The 14,385-nt window shown below is 35.2% G+C and overlaps 1 protein-coding gene across 3 annotated transcripts in view; it reads left to right on the top strand.

The window, feature by feature from the left end:
- Nucleotides 1-39: 39 nt before the first annotated feature.
- Nucleotides 40-14,385, top strand: part of Srp54 (signal recognition particle 54) — a 36,661-nt gene continuing 22,315 nt past the window's right edge. The window contains exons 1-3 of one of the 3 annotated variants that reach the window (XM_078050219.1): nucleotides 40-180; nucleotides 10,875-10,985; nucleotides 14,122-14,213. In XM_078050219.1, coding sequence (XP_077906345.1) covers nucleotides 10,908-10,985; nucleotides 14,122-14,213 — 170 coding nt within the window. In that variant the 5' untranslated portion in view covers nucleotides 40-180; nucleotides 10,875-10,907. Of the gene's footprint in view, nucleotides 390-10,874; nucleotides 10,986-14,121; nucleotides 14,214-14,385 lie in introns of all 3 variants that reach the window. The other 2 variants (XM_078050218.1, XM_005322678.5) reach the window with 2 other exon arrangements.

Here is a 14,385-nt window from a genome sequence, read left to right as displayed (position 1 = left end):
ATTATTTAACGGTAAAAAAAAACTAACACCAAAGCCAATCGAAACAAAGTAATATCTCTCGGAATCTTTTGTGAGAGATGAACCGAAGAAAAGCGGCGCTGTGCCCCGGAAACGGAAGTGTTTCCTCTTCCAGAAAGGCTGCACTACGCCGAGTGATGACGTCTCCTCATTGGGCGGAAGGTTCGGTGGCAGTCGTCGGTCTTCCAGCTGGTGGGAGTTGGCGTCGCGGTGTTGGGCTCTTGGACCCTAGTTTATGCAGTCGGGGAGTTGGGTTGTGGGATCTTATCTTTCTGTCTGCTCCCACCTTTCCTGGGTTGCCATTCACGGCCTGGGGCTTCGAGGAGGACTCCCCGGCCCTTAGGGCCACGGCGTTAGCAGTGCTTTTTGCGGTAAGTGTGTGCTTTTACCCTTCTGCAGACTACAGAGGGACAGGTAGGGCTATCTCCAACCCTGGTGAGTGGTCGAGAGACTTCGGAGGGAGTGACCTTCTCTCGCCACTAGCTGTCGTGTCACGGAGGCTGATGTGTTATGGCTTTTTATCTACTGTCCTCCAGTAGAAATTTAGTAAAACGTGCTGGGACCCTTTAAGTTGGCTTCAGATTTACCTGGGCCAATAAGATGAAGGAATTTGTAGGTTTGACTTTAGTGTTTGCTTTCTTGAGCAAGAATTTAGATGTGGCTACTTCCCCCCAAACCTTTGGATGTGTACCGGATCTTATTTTCCTTTGTATTTGTAGCGCTTAACACTTTGTCCTGCATGTAGTAGACATAAAATACTGTGCCATTTGACACTATTGACCAGCCATTTTTTTGAAACTCCTCTATTGGTTTTCTTGATGCCATGTTTACTTGATTCTTTCATATGCTTAGTTCGACGGAATATTTACTTGTTCTTAAATTTAGGGATACAGAAATGAATTACACAAACTCTGCTATTGAGAAGCTAATAGTACAGGAAAAGAGAGGCATTTAAGTGTACATTATATCAAGATGAATAAAGAGGGTTGGGGTTGTAGCTCAAGGTAGAGCACTTGCCTAGCGCGTGTGAGACACTTGAGTTTGATGTGCCTTTGGGGGAGGGGAAAGGAATTAGTAAAGGCTTCTATCCCTTTGGTTTATTTTACTCTTAGTTAACTCTTGGAGTAAACATCTTATTGACCCAGGTAAATCTGAAGCCAACTTAAAGGGTCCCAGCACGCTTTACTAAATTTCTACTGGAGGACACTAGATATAAAGCCAGAGCACAACTCTCTTTTTAGTTGCTATAAATGCTATAAGCCATGGTCTTCCAGTCTTACCTTGAGAGTTCTCATCTTCATCTATGACTTCTGTGACATCATCATTATGCAATCATTTCCAAACCTTTTCTTTAGCTTCCATCTCATGAAAATTCTGTACTTTCTGCAGACTCAATAGGTCAAAAACCTATTGAGTCTATCTTCCTTTTTTCCTTTTTTCACTATGATGTGTATTATAAAAAGTCTACAAAAGAAGTGATTCTCAGAGTTTTTGAGTTTTTTACCCTTGTTAATTAAGTTTTGTTATATGAATGTTCAGTTTAGAAAAGGATAAGCTGAACAGATGCAGTGGCACATACCTGCAATCCCAGCTACTTGGGAGGTTGAGGCAGAAGGATCACAAGTTCAAGACCAGCCTCAGCAACTTAGGGACACTCTGTTTCAAAAAAAAAAAATCAAAGGGGCTGGGATGTAGCTCAGTGGTAAAGTGCCCTGATAGCACAAAAAAAGGGTAAGCTGGATGGGGTGGCATGTGCTGCACCTATATTCCCAACTACTTTTATAGGCTGAGGCAGGTGGTCTGAGTTGGAGAGGAGCCTGAGCAAGTAGTGATGCTGTCTCAAAATAACAAAACAAGGGTAATAAGGACTGTGGTTGTGGCTCAGTGGCAGAGCGCTTCTCTAGTACATGTGAGGCACTGGGTTCAATCCTCAGCAGCACATAAAAATAAAAAAAAACCAAAGATTTTGTGTCCATGTATAACTAAAAAAAAATTCTAAAAAGGTAATAAAATGAATGCTTAATGAATGAATGTCAAACTTAAGTGAATATCAAATTAAATAGTAGATCATTACAAATGACCCTTAAGGCTTTTGCACCTTTTCTCTATTGAGTGTTCTTTTTAACTTTCAAACCAGCTTCTCCTTTTGCTTTCTATTTTTTGGTTAATGGCATCACTAGCTATCTTTTCTCCTTCACCTTCTCCTGGCATTTGGTCATGAGTTTCTGTAGATTAAGCTTCATGGGTTAGTTCTTGATTCTAGCACCTTCTCGCAATTTGCCTTATTTTCCCCTGGCTTATACTCACAAGTTTTACTAGGTTTCTGGAGTATGGCTAGTGTTTGTAGTCTTCCAATTCTTGAGTTTTTCTTCCTCAGATATATTTGTTACATTGTTTCTAAAGATGTTTTTATATTATTATTATTATTTTGAGACAGGGTCTTGTTATATTGCTCAGGTTGGCCTTGAATTCCTGGGCTTAATTTATCCTCTGCCTCATCCTCCTCAGTGGCTGGGACAAATACCACTAGCCTAAAGATATTTTTAAGTGATTGAAAAAAAATCCATTCCCATATTTCCTTTGAGGAGTGTTTCTTAATGCAGTGATTGGTAACACTGGCATTTCAGGGTAGACAGTAAATTAGTTTTTCAAAATATAAATGCCTTGTTTTGCTTTTCTAATCAAGAATTTAGGTAAGGCTGTTTCTCCAAAGATCTCTTTCTTAGTTACCATCCCATCCCTAAGGATTCTCGCTGAGCATTTACTTTTTAGCCTTTGTTTAAGTGTAAATATACTTATAGACCATTGCTTGAGCATATGCCTCTTATACCTCCTCCTCTTTCAATTACCTTCTCTTTTATTACCCTTTTTTTACTAATTGAACTTTTATATACTTTTTTCTGCCCTTCAATTATGAAGAGTTGTGTAGTGTTATTTTTAATATTAAAATAAGTTTTAAAATTTGAAAACCAATTATTTTAATTAAAGAGAATTTTTTGATATTTCCTGCCATGATTGGATATAACCTTTGGTGCAAAATTAGGGGAGGGGAGTTTGTGGTAGTTGATAAGGGAGTTGTCAACTTTGAAATTGCCAAGGGAGTCTTCTTTGTATTAAACTGATGTTGATTTATTGATTTGAAGTTAGAACTTTTCTCATTCTGGGACAATTTCTGCAGCATACAGTAGGTGTTTAATGAATAAATGAATACCAGTGACAACCCCTAGCCTTTTGACAATACTGTTCAAAGTTTTCATATGGAGCACTTTGGAAAATAACTTTCCTCTTGACTTAAAAAAATAATAGTCTTGGGCTGGAGCTGTAGCTCAGTGGTAGAGCGCTTGCCTAGTATGTGTGAGGCACTGGGTTTGATACTTAGCACCATATAAAAATAAATAAATAAATTTAAAAGCCTACAGTCTTATCTCCAATTACAAAAAAAAAAAAAAAAAAAAAAGGTCTTAGTGTGGTGGTGTGCATTGTGGTGGTATGCAAGTGTAGTTCCAGCTACTCAGGAGGCCAAGGCAGGAAGATTGCCTGAGCCTAGGAGGTTAAAGCCAGTCTGGGCATCATACTGAGACCCCATCTTAAAAAATATATATATATCTTAATCCTTAGTAAAAAATTGGATATTATACAAATAGATAAGATGATAAAAAATTTCAAGTTACTTGTTAAATGACATCCGGGCACTTGTAATTGGCAGTAAATGTTAAGTATTCCAGAGATGACAAATGATATATATGTTTTATTAAAACAAAGTGCTTATATTGTACAGTTCACCTAAAGTATACATTTTGAAGATTTTAGTGTATTTACAGTTGTGCAAGCATTATATAACGAATTTTAGAACGTTTCGTCACCCCATGAAGAAACCCCATATGCATTAACAGTACTCTCCATTTTATTTCATTTTCTGAACTCTAAGCAACTATTTATCTACTCTTTGTTTCTATAGATTTGCCTATTCTGAACATTTTTAAAATATATTTTTACTTGTAGATGGACTTATTCCATTATTTATTTATTTATTTAAAAATATTTGCTTATCTATTTATTTATTAGTTGTAGTTGGACACAATACCTTATTTTATTCATTTTTATGTGGTGCTGAGGGTTGAACTCAGGGCCTGGAATGTGCTAGGCAAGCGCTCTACCACTGAGCCACAACCCCAGCCCCTATTTTATTTATTTTTATGTGATGCTGAGGATAGAACTCAGTGCCTCATACATGCTAGGTAAGCACTCTGCCATTGAGATACAACCCCAGCCCCTGATTATTTTGTATAAATGAAATATAGTTTTTCGTGACTGACTTCTTTCTGTTAGCACATTTTCAAGATTCATACATGTTGTATGTATGCAATACTGTATTTCTTTTTATTGCCTATTGATATTCCATTCTTTGGATCCTATTTTGAAACAAGGTCTTGCTAAGTCATTGAGGTTAGCCTGGAACTTGCAATCCTATTTTCTCAGCCTCCTGAGTAGTGATTAAAGGTGTGCACCACTGCGACCAACTGTTTCCACTTTTTGACTATTGTGAATAATGCTGCTAAGACCATTCACGAAAAAGTTTTTATTTGGATGTGTATTCCTTTCTCTTGGATATGGATATAGGAGTGTTGTGTTTAACATTTTGAGGAATTGCCAAGTGTTTCCTAAAAGACTGTACCACTTTGCCACGAGCAGTGTATGAAGGTTCTGATTTCTCTATATCCATGCCTACATGTGTTTTGTTTTTTTGATTATAGCTGTCCTAGCTGGGTGGCTGTGGCACCCGCCTATAATCCCAGCGGCTGGGGAGGCTGAGACAAGAGAATTGCGAATTCAAAGCCAGTCTCAGCATCATTGAGGTGCTTAGCAACTCAGCGAGACCCTGTTTCTAAATAAAATACAAAATAGGGCTGGAGATATAGCTCAGTGGTTGAGTGTCCCTGAGTTCAATCCTCAATACCCCTGCCACGGGAGGGGGGGAGGAGATATAGCTATCCTAGTAAGTATAAAATGATATCTTATAATTTTGATTTATGATTCCTTGATAAGGGTAGTGTTCTGTTTTAGATATTTTTTTGAGTTTATTTTTTGTGGTCCTGTTTTTCACAAAATGAACTGTAATATATATATAATTCCTGTATATATTTTGTAGTGTGCTTTTTTCATTAAAGCATATTTTAGCACTATCAAGCATATTTTAGAAAATAACTTCTCTCATTTCTGCTTCCTTCTCTGCTTCTCCCCAAACCATAATTTTGTGAAAACTTATCTAAATTATGTGCCCAGAAAATAAAATCTGTAGGGATATACAGCATATTATTATTTGTTGTTACCAGGGATGGGAGTGGATAGGATTAGGGGAATTAAATTTTCTATCTTATATTGCTGTTAATACTTGAATTTTTACAATGAACATGAATCCTCTTATAATTATAAAACATAAAGGTGAATTATTTCCTTGGAGGAATAAGTAAATTTAACTTTTATCAGGTAAAATTCTGATAGGTGCTGTGGGCATGTGTGAATGTACTACAGTGACTTCCACCTTCATGTGTACATATAAGGCACTAATATGTAAAATCAATAAATAGATGTGGGGAGAGCCACTGGAGAGAAGAAGGGGAAGCAGAGGGAAGGAAGGAAGGGAGAGGTACTAAGGACTGAAATGGGCAAATTATATTCCATGATGTATGATTATGTCAAAACAAACCCAATATTAGCAACAATGCACTAATAAAAACATAAAAATTACCTACAGCTATATTTTTCACTAAATTTTCTTTTCTGTGGTTCTAGACTCTGAACACATATAATTTTTTTTAAAATACCTTTATTTTTATAGTGAGGTAAACAAATATTGGGTATAAGCTTTTGAATAGTTTAGAGAAATATACTGTGTAGAAGAATGTTTATGAAAATAATTTATATATTTAATTCCTGAGTCTTATTGATTTTAAAAGTTAGTTTTTCTCAAGGGATTAGAAGAATTTAAGGGTTTTGTTGTGATAGGATTTGAAATTTGTAAACATTTGTGTCTGTATGGTCTCAGATCCGGCAAGGTTCTGGCAAGATATATTTATAATTGTTTATGTAGAGAAAGGTGGCTTTTTTGACACTGTAACTCTTATTGAGTGACAGCTAGGTACTAAATGTAAAATTGGCGCTAAAATCTTTTACTAAATATAAAAGACTCCAGTGGTTCCTCCATAATGGGACAGGCACTTTAGTAGGCAGTTCAAAAATTTCTAGCTTACACTTTGGATGATACAGGGAGAGCTACTTGATATCATTCAAGAAAGAATAGAAGTAAATAGTTAATATTCTAGGCACCCTCAGACAGTTTTATACATACATACTATCTCATTTAGTCCTCACAACAGCTATGCAGGGTAAACTACCTTGATAATGGTATTATCTCCATTTGCGGGTGAGGAAAGTGAGGCTCAGAGGGATTAAGTAACTTGCCCAAAATCACACAGCCATTATGTAACAGAGCTGGGATTTGAAACCAAGTTTGTCAGATTCCAAAGCCCATGCTCTTTCCAGTACTTCACATTGAGCAGGTAAGTAGGATACTTGGCCGTGAGATTGCCTTACTTAGGGAATCCCAGACTTGAGCCTGTTTCTGTCATTGACTCACTCCTAGTCAGCCTCCTATTAGAAGAATCTGTGACTTGGGCCAAGATCAGTACTTGTACGTTACTGATCATAGTGGTACTTTTCAGAGGCTGGGGATGTGGCTCAAGTGGTAGCACGCTGGCCTGGCATGCGTGCGGCCCGGGTTCGATCCTCAGCACCACATACCAACAAAGATGTTGTGTCCGCCTAGAACTAAAAAATAAATATTAAAAATTCTCTCTCTCCTCTCTCACTCTCTCTTTAAAAAAAAAAAATAGTGGTACTTTTCAGCTCTTTCTGGACATGGCAGTTACTCTTCCATGAAGAGGAACATAGCCAGGTGCAGTGGTGCTTGCCTATCCCAAGCGACTTAAGAGGCCGAGGCAAGAGGATCATAGGTTTGAGGCCAGCATTAGCAACTTAAGTGAGGTCCTAAGTAACTTAGTGAGACCTTGTCTCAAAATAAAAAGGAGTAGGGATACATCTCTATGGAAAAGCACCCTGGGTTCAATCCCCAGTAGTCTGCCCAAAAAAGAAAAAAAAAATTCAAAATATGATTTTTTTCTTTTATAACATAGCAGCAAAATTTGTCCCTTGAATTTGCCACCAGAGTATTTGACCCTATTGGTTAAAGCATTATTTATATTCTAGAACTTTAGGCTGTGTAACTAAAGGCTATAGAGAATCATATTGGATTTTTTGGTAGGGAGATGATTGTTCTGTTTCTTAAACTGCTTATTTCAAAATTGTTAAGAGGGTGGAATGAGATAATAGGTGTTAAATCCTAGGAAGTACTATATAGTAATTACTTGGTATTCTGAAATCCCTAATTTAAATCCATTTTTTGTGTGAAATTCTAGGTAACATCTATAAATTTTTTTTAGTTAGCCAAGAGAATTTTGAATGAGTTTTTGAGTAGTAAATTGCTCCAACTATTTAGTTTTAGATATTAACAACAATAAAAAAGTATTTTGCTTTTAGTGTGCATTTTAGAACAAGTAATAGTTAATTTTTAAGTATCTTATTAGAAATGCATGGAGGGAAATTTTGAAAAGTTATAATAAATAATGACAAATGACTATTAAATGTACAATGTCAGTTACTTAGATCATTGAATGTCTTTTGACTTGTTATCTGTATTAGTGTATTTTAGTGGCCTTTAAGAGTTATTTGTAAGGCTGGGGTTGTGGCTCAATGGTAGAGTGCTCACCTAGCATGTGTGAGACGCATTGGGTTCGATCCTCAGAACCATATAAAAAAGAATTTAAAAAGAGTTATTTGTAATGCTTTTCATAACTTTGGTCCCTGGTCTTGCTTTTTCCCAATTGCATTAAATATTTCATTCATTCATAAAGTTCATTGTCATTAAGGATTAAGGATAGGTTGAGCAGTGAGATCACAGGAGACAGCAAGAGTCAAAAATTCCTGCCTCGTGCAGCTTACATTTCAGTAGGGGGACTATAGACCATACGTGATATAAATAATATATATAAGTTGATAATAGGAAAAATAAAGGGAGGAGGAGTTACAGTTTAAATAAGTGATTAGATCAGAAAGAGCCTGCCAGCTAGTACTACAACACTGAGGTGAAAATAGCAGCCACAGCAAAGTGGTATGATTAAAGTGAAAGGTGTGTATGTATATATTTGAGGATGCCTTACAGTTCATTTTGAGGACTTTACCTTTGTATGCAATGGGAAATTATTGAAATTTTAAGCAGAATTAAAGTTTAGACACTAGAGTTTTCAGAAACAGATCTTGGAAGTTGTGGAGAAAACACTGGGTGAAAGATATTATTAGGTATTCTTATTCTTCTATTGAAGTGTGCAGGTTTTTATAATGAGAAGTATTTAAAAATATTCTGCTAAATGTCACAAAGAAATTTTTCAGTTTGAAAGAGACATTTAATATGGATAGTTAGCCAGGTTCAGTGGCTCATGTCTTTAATCCCAGCTACTTGGGAGGCTGAGGCTGGAGATTTGCAAGTTCTAGGCCAGCTTCTGCAATGTAGCAAGACCCTGCTTCCAAAAAGGGTGGGGGAAGCAGCTGGGGATATAGCTTTGTGGTGAAGCACCCCCTAGGTTCAATCTCCAGTTTAAAAAAAAAAAAAAAGGGAAAAGAAAAAAGTAATAATATGGGCAGTTAGCTTTTTTAAATGGTGATCTTTTATGACATGATCTCTAAAAAAGTTAATTGTGGTGTCATCAATAGGATTATATTACTCCTGGTAACAGTGGTAAAGGAGATGAATTGAAACATCTGATCTTATTTCTTCCATTAAGAATATTTACTTAAGAATTGATAATTACATAGATTAATGAATATGGTATAATAATGAATAAGAAATAAATGCTGGATTTTCCCGTGAAGTAGAGTTCCTTTCAGTTTAAACAACCATTTAATTGTAAAATGGGGTAAGCATATTTTTTTCAATTTCATGAAGTGTTGATGGGAATTGTTTTTAATTTCTAAGTTACTTAAGTTTTGAGTGGAAGTGTAATGTATAATTCAGAGCTCAGTCTGGGATATCTCTTTGCTATGTTAGGCTCTAGAGTGCATTTTCCCTTCCTGTCTCTTGACTTGCCTCACCTATCTACTATCTGTGGTGAATGAGTCAGCTATTTTATTCCAATTTTAATCTGCTATGCCCTCTGTTGATGACATCAAGTGTGAATAATCTTAGTTCACTAAATTAGACTAGATTATCTTCCAAGGTTTACCAAAACAATTGTTTTGAACACTTAATGTTTTTATTAATATTGCTTATATTGGACAATTGACATCTTGTTTCACAGCCTTGTTTTACAACCTTAATTTCCTATGTAGCCTTTTGTCTTGAACAGAATATTTTTACTGTCCCCCAAATAAAGCTCAATAATCTTTAAGTAGAATGCAAATATGTTCCAGACTCCCAGGTCTTCATTTCTGGTTATGCCATTCCATGCTTCTCAAATTCCCTTTTGTCCCCCTCTCTGTTTATCCAAATCTACCTGTATTTTAGTACCAAATTCCAATTAACCCTTAGACTAAAATGTTTTTTCTTCCTTTGGATTTTTATAGAGTTGATCATTCACAGTTCACCTTAGTCTCTGTTGCTAGTTTCGAGCCATTACTTCACTGTAATTTGCCAGGGTTCTCTAGAGAAACAGAACCAATAGGTGCTGTGTATGGGTGGGAGGCGGGGGTGAGGTGGAGTGGTGGTGATAATAGATGTTATAGAGAATTGGCTCAGGCAATTTTGGAAGCTGAGAAGTCCCAAGATCTGCAGGATGAGTTGGCAAGCTGGAGACCTAGGAGGGCCAAATATGTATTTCTAGTCCAAAGGCTAGCAGGCTTGAGATCTAGAAGGGCCAATGTTTCATTTTGAAGACAGGAAAAAGCTGATATCCTAATTTGTAGTGAGGAGAAATTCTCTCTTAGTATTTATTTTGTTCTTCATTCATGTGCCTTGTCTTACCATCTAGCATCTTGAAGGCAGGAAGTACAATTCATATTTGCTTTTTTACCATCTGTAAGTTCTTACATTCTTAACATGTAGTAGATATATCTGTATACTTTATAAGATGATGATGTTTTACAACTGGAAAGGATGTTTGAGGTTATTTTAGAATGGGGGAATAAGGAACAGCTTAAAAATTAAAATGGGAAGAGGGATAATAATATATCCTTTTCCTTGGGATTGGAAGAATGAAATGAAATAATATAATTTACGTGGAATCCTTTAGTACATTGCCTGTCACATAGTTAATGGCTCAACAGTTGCTTTACTTTGTACTAGAAAAGTTAAATGATAATTTAATTCTTTTGGCTTAGGAACAAGAATCAAAACAGTTCAAAGTCTTATAATTTGGGAAATTGTGAAAAAGTGAAATCTGGAGATTTCACTTCTTTTTCTTGCTCTTTTAATTTAAAAATGTACATAGTACATTTAGTTGTTCATATTCACAAGTATGTATTTAATTTGTGATCATGTCATTACTTCCTCAGGTTGACATGTTAAATTTGCTGATTCATATCCAAGATTCTAATTAAATATTTAAACATAAGGCATCCTAACAAAGTGACATTTTGATTTTTTGAACATAAGTGTATTAAAGGTGTAGGTTGAAGCTATAGAAACTGAAATTACAGTAATTAAACATTTCAATATTTTAATTTGAACTTAAATATTATTCTTTAGAAGTTGTCAGTCATGGAGAAATAAAATTGCTTCTTTTTATTTCATATATTTTTATTTTTAGAGTTCCTCATAAGCACATCTTAAAGTCTTCAAGATGGTTCTAGCAGACCTTGGAAGAAAAATAACATCAGCATTGCGCTCATTGAGCAATGCCACCATAATCAATGAAGAGGTATGTAAAACATTATGTGAAATATATATGAGTGTGCATCTTCACTAGCATTGGAGAACTGGATTATTATAATCTGTGTTTATATTTATTTTGATGTAGATTCAATGATTGTAGATAAAAATTTGTAGCCAAACCTAGTGCAGTGATTTGAGTCCTAGTGATTTGGGAGGTTGAATGACGAGAATCACAAGTTTGAAACCAGCCTGTGCAACTTAATGAGAACCCTGCCTCTAAATAAATAAATAAACTGGGCATGTAGCTCAGTGGTAAAATGCCCTTGGTTCAATCACCAATATTATAAAAAAACAGAAACAAAAAATAACAAAAAAAACCCCTATAGCTTGATAATAGTAAAAAGTATTTTTCATCAAGAAATCAACTCTCCTACTGTTGTTTCATCTTTCTATACAGAACTTAAACAAAAATGACCTTAACTTACATGTAAAAAAGAACATCTTTTGAAATTGACTTAAATCTGGAAATGTACTTTTGCTTTCCATCTTGATGTAGACCTAAAACTCTGCTTCTTTCTTCCTTCATCTTTCTTCCCACCTGGGATTGAACTCAGGAGCACTCAACCACTGAGCGATATCCTCAGGCCTATTTTGAATTTTATTTAGTGACAGGGTCTCACTGAGTTGCTTAGCACCTTGCTGTTGCTGAGGCTGGCTTTGAACTCTTGATTCTCCTTCTTCAGCCTCCCAAGCAGATGGGATTACAGGTGTCCGCCACCACTGGGCCTGGCTATTCTGCTTCTTTCTTCTTTGCTATGTATGTGCTTTTCTGATTTTTCTCAGTGACTTTTAATTAACATTTTTCTTATAAAAGGCTAGCATTTTTTTTTCTTGGTTTCTTTAGTTTCGTTGAAATGCTTATTCACTTTTTTAGAGATTTTATAACTCCTTATATAGCATGTCTGAAATACCTTTCTTCCTGGTTTTAATGTTTTAAGATACTATATTCTTTTTATTTTTATCCTACTTATCTTTATGGCTTATTAATTGAAAAGAGATGTTTATAGTCTACAAGTATACTTATTATTATGTAGTAATAATGGAAACAGTACTGAATTTCATGTTAGAAGACCTTGATTAGAGTCCCACTTCAGCCATTTTTAGTAGCTGTGCAATGTGAATTTGGGTACATCAACTTTCATATTCCTTAACATATAAAATGGGAAAATAGCATTTACTTTACAAAATAATTTTAAAGACTATATGAGCTAATAGATTAAAAGTACTTTCTAAGCCAGGTACGATGGCGCACGCCTATAATCCCAGTGGCTTGGGAGGCTAAGGCAAAGGAGTGTGAGTTCAAAGCTATCCTTAGCAATTTAGCAACTCAGCAAGAACCTGTCTCTACATAAAATTTAAAAAGCTCTGGGGATATGGTTTAGTGGTTAAGTGCCCCTGGGTTCAATCCTGAATACCAGAAAAACCAAAAAAACAAAACCCAAAAAAACTTTCTAACCAGGTTCAGGGGTGCAAACCTGTAATTCCAGTGACTCAGGAGGCTGAGGCAAGAGGATTGCCAAGTTTGAGGCCTCAACAACTTAGTAAGACCCTTTTTCAAACTTAAGAAAAAATAAAAAGACGTGAAGATATAGGTCAATGGTAAAGTGCCTCTGGGTTTGATCCCTAATACTTAAGAAAGTATCTTTATATATATATTTTTTAATCAACACTTTAGCAAACTAATGGAAGTAAATAATTTTGAGACTATCTTAGAGATCACATAGTCCAGCCTCTCATTTAATAGAAACAGAAAGTTGGTTTTGAAACAGAAAGTAGGTTTCACATGTTTGTTTATTGGACAAACCAGAGTAGAATCCTGCCTGCCTGCCCCTCCAATTCCTCATATAGGGTTTTCTAATAATTTGTATTAAATAAATCATAACTTAAACCATTATTTAGTCTTGTAATCCAGAATAAATAAAACAATAGCTTTCCAAACAGTTTTCCCTGTTGAAAATATTGTAGCCCTTATTCTCTTTTTATTACTAGTAAGAAAAAGGAAACCTGAGAATTGCTTGTTGGAAATAGAACAGCATCTATTTCTTGAATTAGCAAAATAATACAGGAACAGAAAAGCTGCTAGCAGGTTAATAGGGAAAAATCCCCCTAATGAAAAATCAAGTCCAGTTTTATCAGACCTCTTTAATGAAGAAAAGAAAAACATGATAACCCTCTATAGGGCAAATTAAGTGAAAGGAAGGAGAGAATTCATTCAGGAAGTATTTAAGGCCCTCATTTTTTCAGATAGGTTTGCTGTTTACCAAGGATAAAATAGTGTGTAAATAAGATTAAAATGTCTTTGCTTTTGGAGCTTATATTCTGTTTTATAAGAGAGAGTGTGTGTGTGTGTGTGTATGTGTGTGTATGGCTAAACTTCATTTTAAGATGTTATAGTTTATGATCTCTTAAACACAGTGCCTCATAATTCTGTAGATGTACAGTGATAGTGAATTGGAGGATAATTTCCTTTGAAATTTTATTCTTCTTATCTGAGTGGAAGTAGTTAGACTGGGTAATTTTCTTCTATCACAGTTTCCTCTATGGTAGTCCATTTAAGAAAAGCAAATTTTGTGAATATATGCCACTATTTATCATTATCAGAGCTCTTCAGTGACACACACACACACAAAAACACATAAATGGCAACATCTGTTGTATAGAAACTTCCTTTAGCTTGAATATTGTTTATATTGTTCATGACTTCAATATAGGATAAAATCATGGTGATTAAATATTTGGTATGTAGAACTAAATGGGGTTATCTTATTTTGACAAAAGGATTGGACATTCAATAGTATTTTCTCTCCAAAACTAACTGAAAAACTTTCTCTTGCTGGTGGCACATGTTTGTAATGAAGATCACAAATTGAAGTAAAGCCTAAACAACTTAATAAGACTCTGTCTCAAAATTAAAAAATGAAAAGGCTAGGATGTAGTTCAATGATAAAATGCCCTGGGTTCAATCCCCAGTATTTCCCCCACCACACAAAAAAATCTTTCCTCTAATAGTATGGTGTTATCTTTATTTGGCTATAGTGACATAGGATAACTGATTAACTATTGTTTTTATGTAATTGAAATCGTACACTGAGTGCTTTAAATTTTTATTTATTTATTTTCAGGTATTAAATGCTATGCTAAAAGAAGTATGTACAGCATTATTAGAAGCGGATGTTAATATTAAACTAGTGAAGCAACTAAGAGAAAATGTTAAGTAAGTTGAATTGGTTAGGTATAAAACATAAAACTAAGTATAGTTTACTGGGATGGGGAGCAATTGGAAAGGTTGGTTTTTTAGCTTTATTATGAAACATGTCTGCTAAATGGCTCTGGAATAGTATAGAGCTTATTTGTTAGAAAACTGCATGGATGTATGTTTTCATAAT

This window comes from Ictidomys tridecemlineatus, chromosome 5 (assembly GCF_052094955.1).
Source record: "Ictidomys tridecemlineatus isolate mIctTri1 chromosome 5, mIctTri1.hap1, whole genome shotgun sequence".
Lineage (NCBI taxonomy): Eukaryota > Metazoa > Chordata > Mammalia > Rodentia > Sciuridae > Ictidomys > Ictidomys tridecemlineatus.
This window is presented reverse-complemented; position numbering and strand designations above follow the sequence as displayed.